At 43.7% G+C, this 23238-nt stretch overlaps 2 protein-coding genes and 1 pseudogene across 8 annotated transcripts; 1 reads left to right on the forward strand and 2 right to left on the reverse strand.

Moving 5' to 3' along the window:
• The first annotated feature begins 887 nt into the window (after positions 1-887).
• Positions 888-22436, forward strand: LOC109782493 (uncharacterized). 7 transcript variants are annotated; one of them, XM_045230923.1, is made up of 4 exons: positions 888-1080; positions 1149-1230; positions 17454-17535; positions 21963-22436. In XM_045230923.1, the coding sequence occupies exons 1-4, from the start codon at positions 949-951 to the stop codon at positions 21991-21993; spliced, it is 327 nt and encodes a 108-aa protein (XP_045086858.1). In that variant the 5' UTR covers positions 888-948; the 3' UTR covers positions 21994-22436. The 7 variants fall into 7 exon arrangements, with proteins under 7 accessions (XP_045086858.1, XP_045086856.1, XP_040250581.1 ...); XM_045230921.1 differs by lacking the exon at positions 21963-22436 and adding an exon at positions 17943-18076; XM_040394647.2 differs by lacking the exons at positions 888-1080; positions 1149-1230; positions 21963-22436 and adding exons at positions 16998-17359; positions 17943-18076.
• On the reverse strand, positions 1251-11809 carry LOC120969555 (G-type lectin S-receptor-like serine/threonine-protein kinase At2g19130; annotated as a pseudogene).
• On the reverse strand, positions 17845-20389 carry LOC141027764 (G-type lectin S-receptor-like serine/threonine-protein kinase At2g19130). The gene has a single exon (XM_073505140.1). The coding sequence runs from the start codon at positions 20387-20389 to the stop codon at positions 17999-18001; it is 2391 nt and encodes a 796-aa protein (XP_073361241.1). The 3' UTR covers positions 17845-17998.
• Positions 22437-23238: the final 802 nt, after the last annotated feature.

Raw genomic sequence — 23238 nt, forward strand, 5'->3', positions numbered from 1 at the left:
AGGGAGTAGAACATTTTAACTGGCCCAGAAGTAAAATGAGGTGTCCGTGTGATCGATTTTCTCTCTTGGCATTCTGCGCAGAAAAACTGGGTTTGTCCGCTTATGGTCAGACCTTCCCCTAACCTCTCGCTCCGCCTCTCCTGACTTGGCTTGCTGCCCTGCCGCGCCAAAGATGTTAAAATAAATCCGAGACGCTCCGTCGATCATCCGATAACCGAGCAATCACATGAGCACGACACCGAGATTTATTAACTAGATTCACCGATATGGCTACATTCTCGGGGCCTGACTACGTGCGCTCCTCCCCATGACACCGTCACAATACCGCACCCCGGCCGTCCAGGCGCCGGCACACGCCGCCGACTCCCCCGCGTGCCCCTGCAATTATGTTGGCATGAGCTACATCGTGTGTCTACCCTCTCATTATATAAGAGGCCTAGATACCACTGTCCTACTTGGACACGACTCCATATCCTATCTACACATAGTCCAAATGTAACCTACGTTGTACAATAATATTCGACACAACTCTAATAAAAGAAAGCTGTGTCGCCCTACCCTCGTGCAGCACAGCGGGATGAGAGCCCGCGCCCTCCTTGTCAGCAACCTGAATTCTTCAGTCACATGCCGAACGCTTGTTCAGTTATTTCAGAGCGTGAGCTATGTATTGACTTTTACGGTTTCTCATGTAATTCCTGTTTTTACGGTTTGTTCAGTTGTCAGCTTCTTTCTCAAAATCCACCGGCCTCCTTCAGTTCTCCTCACCTTCCCGTCCCCGCGCCGCATGACCTACCCGTGCTTAACCGAGAATACAATCCTCCCACTCTCCCGCATGATCTCGCCGCCTGCAAGCGGGCTCCGGCCCAGGGCCCGCAGATGAGCACTTGTCGACTCGCCTTGTCCGTGACCGCCTCCCTTTGCAAAAGCAAAGGCCGGCTGAGCACCCCAATGAGTGTGTCTCGCTCCCCTCTTCCACTTTCCCAACTCCCCTCCACTCTCGGATGCCCAGGAGGCGAGGTCGGGAGCAAGCCCCCCGCCGCGCCGCTGTGTCACTCGTCGCCGGGTCGATTTCCCTCACTGGTGAGTCTCGCACAATTCCACTCCCCACATTCGACTCAATCTAATTTTCCCCTCATTTAATTTTCCAGGTCCCCGCATCGGAGATTGAGATCGTCGCCGTCTTCCCCACCGCCAGCAAAAACTGTGTGCTACCGCGTTTCGAGGGCTCAGGTGAGTTTCTGTGCCACCTCTTCGCTGCAGTGTAGTATCACGGACACCGAGCGAGGATGAAACTACGAAATTGGTGTTGCCGTTCTTAGCGGAGAAAAAAATACTCCCTCCATCAAGAAATATAAGAGTGTTTACATCAGTACTTTAGTGATCTATAAATGCTCTTATATTTCTTTACAAAGGAATATAAGATAATGGCGCAACATGGATCCAAACAATGAAAGTGTGGTAGCACATACAAACCATTACAACTTTATAATATGGAGTACAGCTGCATCTCCAATCATAGGCACTACATTTGTATAGTAAATATATCTATAGTTTCAAACCTATCTATATAATTCAAACATCATTCTTACAATCATAATCGAGCAAGTCCCTCATGTAGGAGGGGACAGTTTATCTGTAGTTTCAAATATAAACATCTGTATCATAACATATCCGTGCAATCCATCTAGATTCCCTTAAACAAAAGGATTAGGATCACATGGAATGCGAACTTTCAGCCATAGCTTCGAGCACACTTGGCACCGGGGGAATCCTGATCTCAACCAGCCCTTCGAGAATCTGAACTACCTGTCCCATCGTTGGTCGATCAAGCTCATGGTCTTGGATGCACCAACATGCAGCCTTGCAAGCTAGTTCAGCCTCATCCAGATTGACGTCACCACATAGCCTTTGATCGACCAAACTCCCAACGTCTCCTTCAAGAAGCTTGTGTGCGGCATGAACAGGGAAATAAACATCAAGCTCGCCACCACTAGAACATGATGCACTTGAGTTCCTTTTTCCAGATATAATTTCCAGCAACATCATCCCATAGCTATACACATCGACTTTTGGTGTAACAGCAACACCACTGATCCATTCAGGTGCAAGGTACCCTGCAGTTCCTCTCATTGTAGTCAGTACTCGGCTGAATTCCCTTCCCAAAAGCTTTGCCATCCCAAAGTCTGCAACTTTGGGAATGAAAGAATCATCAAGAAGTATGTTTTCTGGCTTAATATCGCAGTGTATGATGCAGTCCCGACATCTGTCATGCAAGTAGGCTAAACCTCGAGCAACCCCCAGGGCTATCTGATATCTAGTAGTCCACCTCAATATCATCGGATTGTTTCAAAATAAATGGACATCAAGAGAGCTATTGGACATGTATTCATAAACAAGCAACCTATTGGAACCCTCACAACAGAAACCGACAAGCTTAACTAAATTGATGTGCTGGACAGCTCCAATCGAGCTCACTTCAGCTCTGAATTGCTTCTCTCCTTGATAAGCACCGTCAAGCCTTTTCACTGGTATAGCTACCGAGTCATTTAAAACCCCCTTGAATATAGAACCAAAACTGCCTGCCCCCAATTTATCTCTGAATTTTGTTGTGGCATGCTGTAAATCAGTGTATCTAAAGGCAATGATTCTGGTACAACCTTGAACACCACCTAGTATATTGGTAGAGCTCTTACTTCTGTTTCTCCAAATCTTTACCAGGAGAACAAGTGCAAATAATCCTAGAGCAGAAACACCTGTACCAGTTGCAACTCCCATAACAATCCCCTTTCTGTTGTTTTTCATTCTGTGGAAATCTTCAGCAGAAACACGAAGGTAAAGAGTTTCTCCAGTTGAACTTGTACTGCCACTACATTGCAGTGCTCTTATGTTGAGCAATTCATTATGCCAAATAGAACACCTATTGTCGCTGAAGGAATACGCAGTGCAAGAGCAATCACTCAGGCAAACTTGTGCGCACTCACTTGCGCTTGCAGCAGCTTCTACTTTTGGGGCATTACGACGCAAGTCAACACATGGCACGGAGTAGAACTTATCTGTGGTATGAGTTGTACTTTTGTTGCTAATGCAGTCTAATGGGGTATTTCTTGAGCACCCACCAGTTCGATCTTCTAGCTCCCATTCCTCGGGGGATGTTATGGTGAAGCCCTCCATGCAAGTGCAACGTGGAAGCGCATTATCATTGCAAATTGTGAAAGGTCCACAGATTGCATAGACATCACACTGAAGCTTCGGTTGGCAATAGATCATTGTCCAATCCCGAGAACCCTCTAACCAAATGAACTGTTTTGTTTGACCCGAGACGTCTATTACATTACGAGTAACCATAGTCTCGTTGACTAAGTTAAATGTCATGTACTTCTCTTGGTCATTGTTGACAAATGTTGTGGTGAAAACTGGGTTGCTGGCTGTCATTTCTGGAAGTGAGGCAAAGTATTTACCATTCCATACACCAGTCGACCAGTACGGTATGGAGGAGTTCAATGGTGTAAACAAGAACTGATCAACACCACTGGGGTCTAATATCTCACAGTACGCACCAGTAGCTGGGTCCATCAAGTTTTTCCAAGAGACAATCTGGCGGTTCAGACCTGTGAGATTGTCCCATCCAAGCTTCACTCCTGGGAAAAATGTATTTGTGGGGTGATCGAAGCTCTGCCATAAAACTTCTGATAAGTTTGAAGAATCTTTTAGGATGAGATTTCCACTACTCAAGAGCATAGCAGTGGTGCTATTTCTTGTGATGTTTGCTTGTGTTGACCAGATTATGGACTTGGTGGAATGGTTCAAGATGACTAGGTTGCCATCCTGGGAGATTGTGACCTCCATGGCGGTGGTGTTCTTGATTGGGTTATTCCTATTTGCAACCCATGCTGAAGTAAATTTGGGAACTGTATTGAACCATATGCCGAGGTACCATTTGGAGGATTTGCTGGCTGTTTCGAAGAAGCCAAGCGCGTACCTGCCACTAAAACAGAAAGTGTCATCGTGCACTATACCACTAGTCGACATCTTTACTCTCTAGGCGGTGAAGCCTAGCAAGGAGAGACCAAAGCTCTGATACCAATTGAAAGGATCTAGATGACGACTAGGGGGGGTGAATAGGCGTTTTAAAACTGTTACGGATTTGGCTTTATCCTAATGCGGAATTAAACTAAACGGATACCTTTCAAGCACAAATCCTAAATATGCTAGGCTCAACTAAGTGCACCAACAACCTATGCTAAACAAGATAGGCACTTAAGGAAACTAGCAAGCACAAACTATATCACAAGATATGGAAATGTAGGAACAACTAAGCAATTCAACTAGCACAAGATATATCAATATGAGCAAGTATGAATTGCGGTAAGTAAAGGGTGTGGGTAAGAGATAACCACAAGTGAGTCGGAGACGCGGATTTATCCCGAAGTTCACACTCGTGAGAGTGCTAATCTCCGTTAGAGCGGTGCCGAAGCCAAAGCTCCGGGGCGTCACCAAGTGACTCACCGTATTCTCCTTTTTGAGTCACCCCCAACGGATGAGCCTCGATTCACTCGGGGTTGGTCTTGAAGGCGACCACCACACCTTTACAAACTTCTCCGGAGCACACCACAAACAAGGAAGCTTCCGGATGAACCTTGACCACTTAGGCCACTTCACACCCTTCCCTGGATCACACCACAAAAGGAAGCTCCCGGGGGAACCTTGGCCACATAGGCCTCTTCACAATCTTCACAATGAATATCACCAAACCGTCTAGGAGGCTGAAACCTCCAAGAGTAATAAACTCACGGACTCTCACTCGAACTAATCGATGTGGGGAGCTCAAACCAATGCAACAAATGCAATGCAATGCCAAGCAACAAATGCTCAACACACTCTCTCAATCTCACAAGATGCACTTTTGAAAGTAGGAGATTGAGGAGAGGGGATGCAATGGATATGATCAACAAATGGCTCACAAATCCATCCACAAATCCCCCTTCACATAGAGGGGAGAAAGGGCTTTGGGAGAGGTGTAGAGAGGCTCAAAATGGTGTTTTGGAAGTGTAAGAACCAACCCCCAACCGGTGGGAGGAAAGGGCCCTTAAATAGCCAAACTCAGAAACTAGCCGTTGGGGCTCCAACGGGCATTTCCTGGGCACCCCGTGTGCACGGGAGTTTAGACCCCGTGCCCACGGGGTCCCGTGCGCACGGTACAAGCCCCGTGCACATGGGGCCCCGTGCCCACGGGGGTCAAATACCCCGTGCACACGGAGTCCCCAGGACAGCCAGCAGCAGCCCACTAAAACGTTGATAACTTTGGCATACGAACTCCGAATTCGATGATCTTGGGCTCGTTTTGAAGCTATGGAAAAGCCCAAGGTCCTCAGATAGAGAACCACCCAAGATCAACAAGAAAGAATGATGCAAGTAATGCAAAGGTTTGAGCTCTCTACATGCGACGTGATCAAGCTACTTGCCCAAGAGTCCCTCTTGATAGTACGGCTATCAAACCTATAATCCGGTCTCCCACCAAGCACTATGAGACCGGAAAAACTAGGAAAACCTAGCTAAGGTATACCTTTGCCTTGCACATTCAACTTGAGCTTGATGATGACTTTAATGCTTGCCTCAAGTTGGAATCCCTTTCTTGTCCACGACCACTTGGTGAAGATACTCGAATTGCTTCCTCATGATGCAATGAGGGAAGCCTTATCTCAAGCCCATCTTCACATGCACATTATCATGATGTGGACCACAAGCTTCAAAGCATATAACCTCCGGCTTCTCATCTTGCACCTGGACTCCCCGAACTCGATGACCATCACCACTTGATGTCATCTCATCTTGCACTTGGACTCCTCGAATCCGATGACCATCACCACTTGATGTCATCCACACATAGGCTACACGAGATCTTTCCTTTTGATGCAAGCCTATGAGAAACACCTAACCCACATAGACATAACAAACATATAGCACGGGTTAGGTAACAAAGCACAATTCACAATTACTTACCATACCACTAGATCACTTGATCTCACGTGGTACATTGTTTGTGCTTTGTGAGTTGACCACTTAGATATACTCTTCGAGCTTCATCTTGGTCAACCAACATCTTTACTTCAAGCTCCATATTGGTTTCTTGAAAGCCACAATGAACTCTTCATTTCACTTCATTGCTTCAAGACAATATCACCAAAGACTCTTTCATTACCATATCAAGTTCCACTATGAATATCATCTTGGTCACCACTTGCCCTTCTAAAAACTCCATCCCAAACTCTTGAGAGGCATAATGAATTCGTCACTCTAGTTGCTTGCTTCAAGACTTGATCAACATGATCTTGTCTTGAGAGGCATAATGAATTCTTCACTCTAGTTGCTTGCTTCAAGGCTTGATCAACCGAAACCCAACACATGAGCTCACCATGATCTTGTCTTGAAACCATAACTCGAATTCTTCTCTTTGATTATTCTCTCAAGCCTTGATCCTCAGAAGACCAACTTGAAACCTTGCTGGATATGGAATCTCGAGAGCCAACACCTAGGCCCCGTGAGCACGGGGTATCCAGAGAGTTGACACTCGACCCCGTGCGCACGGTATAAGCCCGTGTGCATGGGGTATCCAGAGAGGGATACCATGAGGACTTCTTCGGATGCTTTGATGGCAATCTTCACATAACAACCCAAAGAACTTCAAGCATCACTATGGAACATATCTTCATATAAGATCCAATGCACTTGATGCTCCATAGGAATTGTCATTTAATACCAAAGCTTAGAGCAAATATAACTTCATCTATATGGACTTCATCCTTGATTCCATCCAATATCCTTGAGGCATTATCTTCATATATATGGACTTCATCCTTGATTCCATCCAATATCCTTGAGGCACCATCTATGGACAAAACCTTCAAATATATCTCACTGAAAACATTAGTCCATAGAGATTGTCATTCAATTACCAAAACCACACTTAGGGGCTACATGCCCTTTCAATCTCCCCCATTTTGGTAATTGATGACAATCTCAACAAGAGGGTTTATATAATGAATTTAAAACAAGTATGCAATCTATCTGAGAATAAATTGAATACTTGAGGTGGTTTTGATAGCCTCAAATATCACAAAGATAGTTGATGTTATCAAAACCGGTTGTACTACCATCGAAATACTACACAAGAATTTGATGCTAGTAGAACCACACTATATAGAGCAAACTCCCCCACAATATATGCATGGAAGAACTTGGTGGAGTTTCCTCTATATACACATCCATGCAACAACCACAACAAATGTTGATATGCATGAACCAACCTACTTCACCTAAACCCTCTAAACTTCTCCCCCATTGGCAACAAGTGCCAAAATGGAGAAAAAATCTAGAAGACCAATATAGTATGAGTTCCTCCTTAATTTGTGCATTTCTCATATTGTGAGTGGAATCAAATGCACATATCCAGTTACGAACAAATGAAGAAATTCACACTATATTGAGGATCCATAAAATGCACCAAAAAGATATTGTGATATGAGCATAGGAGTGTTCTAAAGAACATAGAGAAGCTCCCCATGATTTGTGCATTATTTAGTTTTGTACTTGGATACAACGTGCACAAAATAGGATCATCACTTGACTAAGCAAGGGTCCAAAATATATCCAACAACTCATGAGTGCAATGATATATGCAATACATACAAGCACTCACTACTCAACCTCTTACCGGATCCACCAAAGAATAAAAAGAGACAATTCCAAGGACCGGCAAGGAAACGAAAGGATATCAAAGAGGGATATGCACTTTCTCATGTGTATAAGTTTCTTACGTGGCCAATAATCATCAAGATGAGCATCCACAAAGAAACTTGCACACACAAAAAGGTACAAAAGATAAGAACATGATATCCAAAAATGAATCCATTATTTATACAAACTTGATCTTAGCGTAGGGCTTTGTCACATGGCACATGGCACAAGGCACATGGCGCAAACTGATCTCATTTGCATAAAAATGAATTACTAAGCATGAGAGCAAATACCACAACCAAAAAGATTGTTTCTTGCAATTTTATCAATATTGCACATAAGAGCACTTTGAGGAATTGGTATGCAATAAATTGCTTAATTGGCATATTTGGGATAAGTGAACCATGAGCATGGTTTTATAGATCCCCATGATATGCTTCTTCTCAAAAGTCTCATAGATGCAATAAGGAGGTTTAAGTTGTTGCAAGAAACACAAACTCAACAAGTACTAAACATGCCATGATGCAACATACACAATGTTGACTCTAATTTAAACAAATGCATGAAGTAAGTACTTGTTACCGAGAGAGCATTGGTTCAAGGGGCCCTTGATCTAGCCCATGAACATGAGGGACTTGATCTTGTTCTTGGATAGGTAAATGATCTCCCATAGCATCTTGCTCTTGTGTTGGGGGTGATGACTTCCCTTGTGGTGGATCCACAAGAGGGGCTCTTACTCCTTCTTCTTCTACATGGACAAGGGGTGTTTCTTGTGGAAGAATATGACCAATCCCCATTGTACTTGTAGCTTGGGAAGGAGCCTCATCACCTACAACACTTGAAACAAATTGCTCCGCATGGAAGCTGTTATTCTCATCACACTCCACATTCACCATTTCCTCAATACATCCCGTGGATTTATTGAGAATACAGTAAGTGTGGGAGTTTGATGCATATCCAACAAAAAGACCCAAATTATGTTAACCGGGTTGAATTGATGAGAATGAAACACTTACAACCGAATCGGGTTTTCATTTATCTTCTCCCTCAAATCAAAGAATCAACCAAGCTTGGCTCTAATAATTTTCCATGGTGTCTCCACCTTCCTTGTGAATAAGCCAAGCATCCAATGCTTCTCCACAGTACCTAAAACACATTAAGGTACAATTTGGTCCCCAAACATATTGGGTCCGAAGTAGTTAGGACAACCACAATATATAGGGAAAACTCCACATTAAATATGTGCAAAAGGATATGAACTTGAAGTTCATGCACACTTTTAACCATTAATGATTTTATGGAGTTTACCCTACATAGAGGATCAAGTAGCAAGCAAGGCATGCAGAAGAATATAAATAAATATGCATGCTCATGCCTACCAAGATCCAGAGAGATACAATTTGGACAAAAGAACACTTAACCGAAGAATACTCCGATAATATCACAAAGTATTCAAGTTGTCCAAATTATATCAAAGTGACGAATCCACACAGGACCGCACACAAAGTACAACATATGAACTAAGCAAAAACCAAAGAGCATATAGGATATACAATACACACATGCTCAAAGGCTTATCTTACTCAAGTAGATAATAGATAGCACAAGCAGTGAGATAAGGCAAGTTGAAGCACAAGCCGAGAAGAAGATGATCATAAGGATCTACCACATGAGGAAATACCAATTGTAAGAGAATACAAATGGTATTTGGAATTAACACTCGGGGGTAGATTACGAAGATGCACAGGATCATCAACAACTCCAAAGCAAAGAAAGATAAATAAAGCGTACTTGGCCGGGTGGACATTTCTGCCCATAGGACCCCGTGCGCACGGGCTAGGTCAGCCCCGTGCGCACGGTGTGTCCAGAGAAAAAACACCACCCCGTGCGCACGGGGGTCTAGGACCCCGTGTGCACGGGGTGTCCAGTGATTTTCACCCACCCCGTGCGCACGGGGGTCCAGGACCCCGTGCGCACGGGGTGTCCAGTAAGTTTCGTGGTACCCCGTGCACACGGGGTGTCCAGAAACTTACTGAAGAACCTCACAGGACACCGCGACGAAGCACGCAACAAAGGTAAATAACAACCAACAAGACATAATTAGTGGATACTCTGAGAATTTGAATTTCAAATGAGCTTGACATACCACATAGTGACTAGATAAGATTGAATATCAATACTATGTGGCATTTCTCATATTCACATTTTGGGTTTGTGATGTGCACACAACAAAACACTCCCCCATAATGTGATGATCCACTAATATCTTGCAAGAGCCAATCATGATACAATACAGGCTCAAAACAGCAAACACCACTATATAATGTGCAATGCAACCTACACATGCTAGATAACACAAATCAAGCATACTAAGAAACACAACATATAGATGCACATGCTAGATACAAAACCTAAGCATGCACGGGGCGAGCAACTTTCAATGTAAGCAATATAAATACAAGTTACCGCAAAGAGGAACATTGGATAGATAATATGAAGATAATCCACATGACTTGGCTCGAACAAATAAATAGTGGATATCCTTTTCTTTATGAACTAGCCAAATCTCCAATGTCCTCCACACACCTATTGATCAAGTTTGAGCTTGATGGTACCCAACCAAGTTGGGTCCTAAGAAGTTAGTCACAATAGGCTTGGCAACCCAAATGGCCTTTTCCATTTCCAAGCCACTTTGGGCGCCAACAAACTTGGCAAACAAATTGCCAACAACATCCTTCCTAAGTGAATAATGATCATTGACTAGAGGAGGCTTAGGGATGTTACCGTTGGGACAAGATGAGGATATGTGTCCCTTCTCACGACAATTATAGCAACATGTGCTCCCCCTTCTCTTCTTCTTTATTTTCTCAACTTGGGGAGCATTATCTTGGTTCATCATTGGTAGTGGCCTTTCTTCAAGTTGAGGTTGACCTTGAGATTGAACTTGAGGCCGCTTCCCTTGTTGCTTCACATTTGAAGCCTTCTTCTTCAATGGACAATCTCTCACATGGTGTCCAACATTCTTGCACTTGAAGCATGTAATGTTGGCATCATTCTTGACTTGGTCTTGTCCCTTCTTCTTTTTCTTGGACTTCTTGTTGTTGGAGATGAAACCAAGTCCACCCTTATCATGAGGGGATTTTTGAACACTCAAGATAGTGTTGAGAGTGGAATTTCCTTCATGACACATTTCCAAGTCTTTCTTCAAATTAGTGACTTGGGCCTTGAGCTCTTTGTTTTCCTCTACAAGGTTAGTATCAACAAAAGTACTAGAGGAAGTAGAAACTTCATTGTTAGAGCAACAAGGCAAGGAGAGAAATTCATCACAAGAATTGGGAATAATATGTCTAGATGAATCACTAGGACTAGCACATGTCAATAAAGCATTTTGAGTAGAAATAGTGCTAATGTCCACATGAGGCTCACAAGATGTTACCTTAGTCACAATAGCCTCATGAGCTAACTTTAGCCTTTCATGGGAGATTAGAAGGTCATCATGAGAGCCCGAGAGCGTTTCATGACTTTCTTCTAATTTCCCATAATTGCTAGTTAGCAAAACAAGTTGAGCCCGTAGCTCAACATTCTCCTTCAAGATAGATGCTTCACAAGAAGTAGAGTTAGTAGCACAAGCATCATTGACAATATGAGAGGAGCTAGAAGAAACTAGAGACTTCACATGAGTAGCTTGAAGTTCCTCATAAGACTTAGAGAGTTTGGCGAGCTCTCCTTTGACATTCTTGTAGCCAAGGTCAAGGTGCTCAAAATCCTCTTTAAGTTTATCATGAGCAACTTCAATCTCTTCTTTGGAAGATTCTAAGTCTCTAAGAGTCTCTAGAGCATCAAGAAGGTTACAATCAAGTTTATCATTTTGTTCTTGCTCTTCGTGAAGTAAATCATTACACTTTCCAAAATGAGTAATAAGATCTTTAAATATCTCATAAGTGTTCTTATTTACTCCATGAAGAGAATTACCAATTTCATATATTTCTTGACTCATATCCCTATCACATTCATCATCACTCTCATCATTATCATTACTAAGAGTAGATGATACCTCGGTAGTACCTCTTGCCATGAGGCACATGTGAACATCGGAGGTTGATGATGATTCTTTTGGAGAGGGAGATTCTTCATCATCAAGAGTAGGATATCCATGTCCATCCTCTTGACACTCATAGCATTTCCTCTCCAACATAGTGATTTCCTTCTTTGCTCTTCTAGCAAATTCTCCATTAGTGATGTGTGCACCATTTTCTCTTATTTCCTCTACATGGTTAGTCAAACAACAACTAGAGGAAATAGAAGCATAGATATCATGGCAACAAGGAGAATCAAGCATATCATCACAACAAGTATTCAGGGAATCTCTATATGATATGTAAGGACTATCAACACAAGAATGTATGTCATTTTTGCTAGATGTGTTCAAGTCCAAAGAAGCTACAAAATTAGCATTTATGCATGAAAGATCATCAATGTTGAGCACAACATCATCATCACAAATTATATTTCCACTCACCATGTCATTACCTTGGGACATGTCATATGATGGTGAGGTGGAAGAAGTTGAAATGTCCAAGCACACGGAGGAAGAAGCAATATGGAGTTCTTCATGATATGAAGATGTGGAGAACTCCTCAAGAGACACCTCCGAAATATGATTGACCTCATCAAGATTGGACCCACCATATATTTCTTCAAGTTTTGTCCACATCTCATGAGCCGACGCACACGTCATAATTGACTCAAACACTTCGAGGGATATAGACCGGATTAAGGCATTCTTTGCACCATACCCACAAAGCATATCATCATTTTCCTTAATAGATGGAAAAAGTTCATCCTTCCATGGAGAAGCCCCTACAAGAACAATTCGCACAAAATTTGGACCCATGGCCCAGAAATGACAAAGCATGCGAATTTTCCACAGGTGATAGTTTGTGCCACTAAAACAGAAAGTGTCATCGTGCACTATACCACTAGTCGACATCTTTACTCTCTAGGCGGTGAAGCCTAGCAAGGAGAGACCAAAGCTCTGATACCAATTGAAAGGATCTAGATGACGACTAGAGGGGGGGTGAATAGGCGTTTTAAAACTGTTACGGATTTGGCTTTATCCTAATGCGGAATTAAACTAAACGGATACCTTTCAAGCACAAATCCTAAATATGCTAGGCTCAACTAAGTGCACCAACAACCTATGCTAAACAAGATAGGCACTTAAGGAAACTAGCAAGCACAAACTATATCACAAGATATGGAAATGTAGGAACAACTAAGCAATTCAACTAGCACAAGATATATCAATATGAGCAAGTATGAATTGCGGTAAGTAAAGGGTGTGGGTAAGAGATAACCACAAGTGAGTCGGAGACGCGGATTTATCCCGAAGTTCACACTCGTGAGAGTGCTAATCTCCGTTAGAGCGGTGCCGAAGCCAAAGCTCCGGGGCGTCACCAAGTGACTCACCGTATTCTCCTTTTCGAGTCACCCCCAACGGATGAGCCTCGATTCACTCGGGGTTGGTCTTGAAGGCGACCACCACACCTTTACAAACTTCTCCGGAGCACACCACAAACAAGGAAGCTTCCGGAGGAACCTTGACCACTTAGGCCACTTCACACCCTTCCCTGGATCACACCACAAAAGGAAGCTCCCGGGGGAACCTTGGCCACATAGGCCTCTTCACAATCTTCACAATGAATATCACCAAACCGTCTAGGAGGCCGAAACCTCCAAGAGTAATAAACTCACGGACTCTCACTCAAACTAATCGATGTGGGGAGCTCAAACCAATGCAACAAATGCAATGCAATGCCAAGCAACAAATGCTCAACACACTCTCTCAATCTCACAAGATGCACTTTTGAAAGTAGGAGATTGAGGAGAGGGGATGCAATGGATATGATCAACAAATGGCTCACAAATCCATCCACAAATTCCCCTTCACATAGAGGGGAGAAAGGGCTTTGGGAGAGGTGTAGAGAGGCTCAAAATGGTGTTTTGGAAGTGTAAGAACCAACCCCCAACCGGTGGGAGGAAAGGGCCCTTAAATAGCCAAACTCAGAAACTAGCCGTTGGGGCTCCAACGGGCATTTCCTGGGCACCCCGTGTGCACGGGGGTTTAGACCCCGTACCCATGGGGTCCCGTGCGCACGGTACAAGCCCCGTGCACATGGGGCCCCGTGCCCACGGGGGTCAAATACCCCGTGCACACGGAGTCCCCAGGACAGCCAGCAACAGCCCACTAAAACGTTGATAACTTTGGCATACGGACTCCAAATTCGATGATCTTGGGCTCGTTTTGAAGCTATGGAAAAGCCCAAGGTCCTCAGATAGAGAACCACCCAAGATCAACAAGAAAGAATGATGCAAGTAATGCAAAGGTTTGAGCTCTCTACATGCGACGTGATCAAGCTACTTGCCCGAGAGTCCCTCTTGATAGTACGGCTATCAAACCTATAATCCGGTCTCCCACCAAGCACTATGAGACCGGCAAAACTAGGAAAACCTAGCTAAGGTATACCTTTGCCTTGCACATTCAACTTGAGCTTGATGATGACTTTAATGCTTGCCTCAAGTCCCTTTCTTGTCCACGACCACTTGGTGAAGATACTCGAATTGCTTCCTCATGATGCAATGAGGGAAGCCTTATCTCAAGCCCATCTTCACATGCACATTATCATGATGTGGACCACAAGCTTCAAAGCATATAACCTCCGGCTTCTCATCTTGCACCTGGACTCCCCGAACTCGATGGCCATCACCACTTGATGTCATCTCATCTTGCACTTGGACTCCTCGAATCCGATGACCATCACCACTTGATGTCATCCACACATAGGCTACACGAGATCTTTCCTTTTGATGCAAGCCTATGAGAAACACCTAACCCACATAGACATAACAAACATATAGCACGGGTTAGGTAACAAAGCACAATTCACAATTACTTACCATACCACTAGATCACTTGATCTCACGTGGTACATTGTTTGTGCTTTGTGAGTTGACCACTTAGATATACTCTTCGAGCTTCATCTTGGTCAACCAACATCTTTACTTCACGCTCCATCTTGGTTTCTTGAAAGCCACAATGAACTCTTCATTTCACTTCATTGCTTCAAGACAATATCACCAAAGACTCTTTCATTACCATATCAAGTTCCACTATGAATATCATCTTGGTCACCACTTGCCCTTCTAAAAACTCCATCCCAAACTCTTGAGAGGCATAATGAATTCGTCACTCTAGTTGCTTGCTTCAAGACTTGATCAACATGATCTTGTCTTGAGAGGCATAATGAATTCTTCACTCTAGTTGCTTTCTTCAAGGCTTGATCAACCGAAACCCAACACATGAGCTCACCATGATCTTGTCTTGAAACCATAACTCGAATTCTTCTCTTTGATTATTCTCTCAAGCCTTGATCCTCAGAAGACCAACTTGAAACCTCGCTGGATATGGAATCTCGAGAGCCAACACCTAGGCCCCGTGAGCACGGGGTATCCAGAGAGTTGACACTCGACCCCGTGCGCACGGTATAAGCCCGTGTGCATGGGGTATCCAGAGAGGGATACCATGAGGACTTCTTCGGATGCTTTGATGGCAATCTTCACATAACAACCCAAAGAACTTCAAGCATCACTATGGAACATATCTTCATATAAGATCCAATGCACTTGATGCTCCATAGGAATTGTCATTTAATACCAAAGCTTAGAGCAAATATAACTTCATCTATATGGACTTCATCCTTGATTCCATCCAATATCCTTGAGGCATTATCTTCATATATATGGACTTCATCCTTGATTCCATCCAATATCCTTGAGGCACCATCTATGGACAAAACCTTCAAATATATCTCACTGAAAACATTAGTCCATAGAGATTGTCATTCAATTACCAAAACCACACTTAGGGGCTACATGCCCTTTCACATAGTTTTAAATAGCCGGCTATAGCTCCGCTATAGCCTTTTCAGCAGGGTGCTGCTAAATGGTCGCCTTCACAAATAGCCCGCTATAACCTGCTTTAGCCCGCTATAGCTGATTTGGAGCCCTGCCGCTATTTTCCATAGCCCGCTATTTAAAACATTGTAATAAGCTCTCCTCGGTGGTACGGTAGAGTTGGTACTCAAACAAAGGCTCTAAACTAATAATCGAATTGCCTTATTCGGTTGGTGACGATCGACTGCCCAGCGTGCAACGCGAGAAATAACTCAGTGCCCCCGGTGTGACCAGCCCAAGGGCATCTCCAATGCGTACTCCCTTCGTCCGAACATTTTTGTTTTGTAGGCTCGCAGTCTACAGAATTACTTTCTCCGTAGGGATCCATTTGCACAATGCTCCTATGCTTGAGTAGTTTACATTATCGCTCTGTGCATTGACTGTAACCTTTACGGAGTATTCATATGCTTTTTATTTGAGCAATCTAATATCATCATCAGAGGGTGAGGTTGGATAAACATAACACCAAGTATACTGACCAAAAACAATTGCTAGAAATGCTCTAATAGTGTGAAAGAAAAGGTTTCCTTTAATTGCCTTCAGCCTGATTGTGATACTGCTGTTTGACTGTTTCCCGTTGAAACAAAATGCCGTTGGAAGATGCCCCCGCCCACCTAGGGATGGCACCCGCAGGGTATGGGTACGGGTGGAGCTACCCCATACCCTTACCCGTCCGCCCTGAGTTTACCCATCACCCATGCCCATATCCGTCAAGAGTACAATTTTTTCCCATACCTGTCACCCGCCAGGGTATATGGGTACCCGCGGATACAAATAACCGCGTTTACAACACATCAATTGAGTAGAAAATAGTTGTAAAAAGCAACATATAATCATAAATTATTAATAGCAACACATTTTAAACAGCAATGTACAACAACATATTCTCATAAAGAAAAATACTTGCCTATAAAGTGACATATAAAAATGTTAAACAACAACACATAATCATAAATAACAACACATATGCATACACTTTTAGTTCACGAAATCATGATAAATTATAGAGATAATTTGAATACACATTAGAGTTTTTACCTAGCATGATTAGAAGGGAAATGAATACATTGGAATATTAACGGAAACCCACCTGTCAACATTTTAGATGGTACATGGGTACGCGGGCATGGGTTATACGATCCCATACCCGTACCCTCTCTACCCGATGGGTATGATATTTCCCATTTAAGTACTCATGGGTAATTTTTTTCCCACACCCCTACCCTAATAGGGTTTTTACCCACAGGGTACGCAGATAATGGATATCCATTGCCATCCCTACGCCCACCGGGTCCTGCTCGTCAGGCCTTCCCCTGACCTCCGCCGCCCCACCGAATCAGCGCCGCCGTAACCGCCAGCGTCACCGCGCAATGAGATCCCGCGGCTTCTTATGCGTCGCGTCGCGTCGCCCAGACCAGCCGCGGCCCTACTCCGTCCAGCGCGCCCTCGAGGGCCTCCGCCCCTGCCTCGTCCGCCCTCGCCGCGCCGGCGCCCGCTCGAATCGAGCACCCGCCGACTTTCCTTGCCCGCGAACACCTCCCTCTACAAAAGCATATGCCGGGCAACCCCCAGCGAGTTTGCCCATGGACCTCTTGGATGCCCCGGAGGTGAGGTTGGGATCGGGTCCCCCGCCGCAGATTTTCCAGACCGGTCTCATAGTGCGCCACTGGACTCTTATCTAATTTTCCCCTCATTTAATTGTGCAGCTTCCCGCGCCGGAGATCAAGATCGTCGCCGTCTTCCCCACCGCCGGCAAAAGTTGCCTGCTACCGCGTCTCACGTGCTCAGGTGAGTTTCTGTGCAACCTCTCGCTGCAGTCTTGCTTGCCATCACCGAGCAAGGGTGAAACTACCAGATTTGGTGTTACTGTTGTAAGCGGAGAAAATGTGAGACTAGCCACAATGGAGAGTAACATACACATATCCCTAGACTATGTTATAGTTTTGAATATACACATCTGTCTTGTAACATCTGAACATGAAATCCATCTAGTTTCCCTATGGCGCTTATTTCGATATCGATCCAGACAGTTAAAGTACGACAATACTGAGTACATTCAAATAACTACAAATTCAATATATGGAATACAACCGCATCTGCAATCACAAGCACTACATTTGTATAGTACATATATCTGTATTATATAACATCTGAATCTCTTTTAAATATGCACATCTGTATTATAACATCTCCAGGTACAACCCATCTAGTTTTCCTTATACAAAAGGATTAGGATCATGTTGAATGAGATTCAAGCTATAGCTTGGAGCAGTCTTGGTATAGGAGGCATCGTAATCTTAACTAGTCCTTCAAGAATCTGAAGCACCCGTTCCATTGTTGGCCGATCAAGCTCCTCATCTTGGATGCACCAACATGCAACCTTGCAAGCCAGTTCAACTTCATCCAAATTGACATCACCATGTAGCTTGTCATCTACCAAACTCCCGACATCTCCTTCAAGAAGCTTTTGTGCGGCATGCACAGGGAAATACACGTCAAGGTTGCCACTGCTAGTACATGGTGCCCATGAGTTTCTCTTTCCAGATATTATTTCCAGCAACATCATCCCGTAGCTATACACATCAACTTTTGGTGTGATGGCAACGCCACTAATCCATTCAGGTGCAAGGTACCCGGAAGTTCCTCTCGTTGTAGTCAGTACTCGGCTAAATTCCCTTCCCAATAGCTTTGCCATCCCAAAGTCTGCAACTTTGGGAATTAGTGAATCATCAAGAAGTATGTTTTCTGGCTTAATATCACAGTGTATGATGCAGTCTCGACAGCTCTCATGCAAGTAGGCTAAACCTCTAGCAACCCCCAGGGCTATCTGATATCTAATAGTCCAACTCAATATCATAGAATTGTTTCGAAATAGATGGACATCAAGAGAGCGATTTGATAGGTGTTCATAAACAAGCAACCTCTTGGAACCCTCACAACAAAAACCGACAAGCTTAACTAAATTGACGTGTTGGACAGCTCCAATTGAGCTCACTTCAGCTCTGAATTGCTTCTCTCCTTGATAAGCACCGTCAAGCCTTTTCACTGCTATAGCTACCGAGCCATTTAAAAAACCCTTGAATACAGAACCAAAACTGCCTGCCCCCAACTTATCTGTGAATTTTGTTGTGGCTTGTTGTAAACCAGTGTATCTAAATGCAATGATTCTATTGCAACCTTGAACACCATCGAGTATATGGCTAGAGCTCTTGCTTTTGTTTCTCCAAATCATTACCAGGACAACAAGTGCAAATAAAACTAGAGCAGAAACACATGTACCAGTTGCAACTCCAATAACAATCCCCTTTCTGTTGTTTTTCACTCCGTGGAAATCTTTAGCAGAAACGCGAAGGTAAAGAGTTTCTCCAGTTGGACTTGAAGTACCACTACATTCTAGCGCTCGTATATTGAGCAATTCATTATGCCAGATAGAACATCTTCCATCATTGAAGGAATATGCGGTGCAAGAGCAATCCCTCAGACAAACTTGTGCACACTCGCTCGCACTTGCAGCAGCTTCTAGTTTTGGGGCATTCTCCGGAAACTCAACACATGACACAGAGTAGAACTTGTCTGTTGTATGAGTTGTGCTTTTGTTGCTAATGCAGTCTAACGGAGTATTTCTTGAGCACCCACCTGTTCGATCTTCTAGCTCCCAATCCATTGGGGATGTTATGGTGAAGCCCTCCATGCAGTTGCAATGTGGAAGCGCATTATCATTGCAAATTGTGAAAGATCCACAGATTGCAAAGACATCACACTGAAGTTTCGGTTGGGCATAGATCATTGTCCAATCCTGTGAGTCCTCCAGCCAAATGAACGCTTTTCTTTGACCTGAGATGTCCATTACATTACGAGTAACCATAGATTTATTGACTAAGTTAACTGTCAAATACCTCTCTTGGTCATTGATGACAAATGTTGTGTTGAAAACTGGGTTGCTGACTTTCATCTCTGGTATTGAGGGAAAATATTCGCCGTTCCATACACCTGTCGACCAATATGGTATGGAGGAGTTCAACGGTGTAAGCATGAACTGATTGAGACCACTGGGGTCTAACGCATAACAATAGACACCGGTAGCTGGATTGTTCAAGTTCTTCCAAGGAACAAGGCGGCGATTCAGGCCAGTGACCTTGTCCCATCCTAACTTCGCCCCAGGGAAAAGTGTATCTGTGGGGTGATCAAAGCTCTGCCACAGAACCTCTGATGAGTTTGAAGAGTCTGTTAGGATGAAATTTCCATTACTCAAGAGCATAGCAGTGGTGCTATTTCTTGTGATGTTTTCTTGTGTACTCCAGATTATGGACTTGGTGAACCGGTTTAAGATGACAAGGTTGCCATCGTGGGAGATTGTGAGCTCCGGTGAGGTGGTGTTCTTGATTGGTGTATCCCTATTTGCAACCCACGCAGAAGTAAATTTGGGTACTGTATTGAACCATATGCCAAGGTACCAGTTGGTAGTGTCTTGGGAGGGTTTGCTGCTGCTTTTGTTGAAGAAGCCAAGCGCATACCTGCCATTTTTGGAGACGAGCTTTGCGTTGACAGCAAGTGCTTGGCCGGCCAAGATGGTGTCCATCGAGGCAGAATTTGCTTGGGTGCACAGGAAGAGGAGCAAGGTGAAATCTATGAGGAGATGCATGATGAACTGAAGAGGATGGCAAACCTGAGGATGCCAGATACTACAGATATAAGTGCTCAAGCTTCAATTGTCTGGTCATAGCAGTAAAAGGCACGGTGGAGCCAAAAGTCAAGAGTTCATGACAACCATACAAACCGGTGGAAAACTGTGAAGCATCAATGGTCTTATTCTGGACTCCTTGCTTTGACAGCAGTGAAAAACTTGCTTTGGACTGGGTTTGCGTGGTGGAGACTCTAGAATGGAGAGGAAAGAGACATGCGTGGGCATGATCAAAGTATTGTCTATCACAACATGACAAGTATGTGGACACTTCAGGCGCTAGCTTGGTCTTAAGGTGCCATATTTTTAAGGAAAAATAAACGCCAGTTAATACAAGTCATGTTAAGTCTTTTGTTGGTATTATACACTGCTGTAAAGTGTTCTTTTGATCACACTGTTGGTATTCTTTTGTGTATTAAAGAGGGCAACAACCATGACATATTTCAGTTTATTTACTAGAAATAATCTTGTACCTCTCACGAGGCTACAACTCTGTAGCTGATCTGATTGCTTTTACTTCTGTATATGCACTTCACTATGTAATCTCACGAACTTCTGTTATTTCCTTTCCTGTATTGGCACTTATCATTTGGGAAAAAGAAAGCCTTATACCTATTGTCAGTCATGTCTCTCTGTCCAAAGAAATCTATTAATTTTTTCTATATGAATGAACTTTTTTGTTTTGTTTTGCAGTCTATAGAATTATTTTCGTACGAATCCATTTGCACAGTTAGTTTGCACTATTGCTTTGTGCATTGAGTGCAACCACTTTGGAATATTCCTTTACTTTTTATTTGACTAATGAAATATCTTTTCAATACTGTTGAATTTTAAAGGGATTTAAATTAAAGTGACATAATACTAGAAATACTCCCTCCGTCCGAAAAAGCTTGTCCCAAGCTTGTTTCTCAAATGGATGCATCTAGCACTAATTTGGTGCTAGATACATCCATTTGAGAGACAAGTTTTTTCGGACGGAGGGAGTATATGTTTTTCTTTCCGTGCTTTGACTGAATGCATCCCTGTAGGCATAGAAGACTATCTTGTGGCCTCACTCAGTGTGGTGGTGCTACCGTTGTGGCCTCACTCTGAAAATCTGTTTCTTTAGACATGGTCGCGATTTTTTGTCATGTCACAGAAATTCAGATGCCATTTAAAACCCCATCTTGATATAGAAAAGAAGTTGCAAAACATAGTATGGATAGTAGTTAATTCAAACCAGGTTGTGGATAAAACTATCGCAACTGAATTTGCTGTTTTGTTTCATGAGCTGCGCTCTGAATCTGGACCTAAAACTTCACAAGATGATAAATCCTTGTGAGAACAAGAGAATAACCAGACGGGAATGCGTCACCTACTCACTTTGTGTCTTTTCACTGGAGGTGTGCCGCTCATAAATTCGGGAAAATAACAGATACAGGTCGCCGGAGTCGAGAATATATAAGACACAGAGAAAGATTGGTGTATTTGTGTAGTTTGGAGGCCTCTTGCTGCGGACATCATGAAAATCAATGTTGATGCTAGTTTTCAACAGGTTGCCTATGAGGCTACTACAGGGTGTCTGATGACGGATGGAAATGGAAGACTGAAGACTGCTGCCAATGTCTTTGCGATGTGATGTTCAGATAGAGGTTGATGTAAAAATGACCAAAGTAATGCTAGAGAGTGATGCCCATGTCCCTTTCAACTTATGGACCAATGATGGTGATGACATATCGGAAGTTGCAAAGTCCTGAAGGAAGAAGTTGAGGACCTCAGCAGCAGCAGGTTTACTAGTTTTCAGTTCAGTTTTGTTCATAGGGCAGCTACTGTAGCAGCCCATTTACATGTGGAAAAAAAATGCTTCTGCTTCCTTATTGCAACTTAAATAGAGATAGATCGTTTGTAACATCCGGAACGATGAAACTAGGGGGTCATCGTCCCAAAATATAGAAGAGTTCAAAGCAAAAAAACATGTCTATCTAAATTCTGCGCCATATAATTAGCCTCCCGGTTGCAATGCTGCAATGATATTTCGCGAGTCCTTGTATGCTACTCCTTCCAGACCGGGTCCAGATTGTTTTCAGATAGCACAAGCCCATACTCAGCGGTTCTTACAGACCGGGTCCCACTAGCCAGGCTTTTCTTTGGGCGCAGTATTAAACAAAATTAAAATGAATTCAAGTAATCCTCAAACTTTTTGTGGCAGTGCTAAATAATGTATGATATTTATATGTCAAAGCTCCACATTTTTGAAAAGTCATTTAGTGCAAGATTTAGATACTGTTCACTTGTATAGTCCATGTTGCAATGATATTTCGCCAGTCCTTGTACAGTCCCGCCGCCGCCGCCGCCAGCGTCGACTCCTTGCCCTCCTTGTTCCGTCGCCCAGATCTGCCGTGGCCCTCCTCCCTCAGGCATCGTATTGGCCTAGCTTCCGGCGCGCTCGACCCCGCTGCTAGACAAGCGTACAGGCCGGCCGAGCACCTCAAATCCCCAATGAGTTCGCGTCGGCCCTCTCTTATCACTTTGCCAACTCCCATCCGCTCTCGGATGCCCCGGGTGCGAGGCCTCGCCCATTTCCATTCCCCCGAAGGCTCAGTCGTCAAGTGAAAATCGATAAAGAAAAGGATCAAGTCTGTCTTGTGGCTGTGGGGAAGAACTGCTTTGAGATTCCAAAAGACACGTGGCGGCTTCTACATGCCTATATAGCCCATCGACATCATGGCGAATCTACAATGGTCGACTCGTTTCACAGTCCAATAATAGTGGGCAGTACATAATCTTTTTGTGATTCATGGTCTTTATTTACAAATTATGGTCTTATTCTG

This window comes from Aegilops tauschii, chromosome 7 (genome assembly GCF_002575655.3).
Source record: "Aegilops tauschii subsp. strangulata cultivar AL8/78 chromosome 7, Aet v6.0, whole genome shotgun sequence".
NCBI lineage: Eukaryota > Viridiplantae > Streptophyta > Magnoliopsida > Poales > Poaceae > Aegilops > Aegilops tauschii.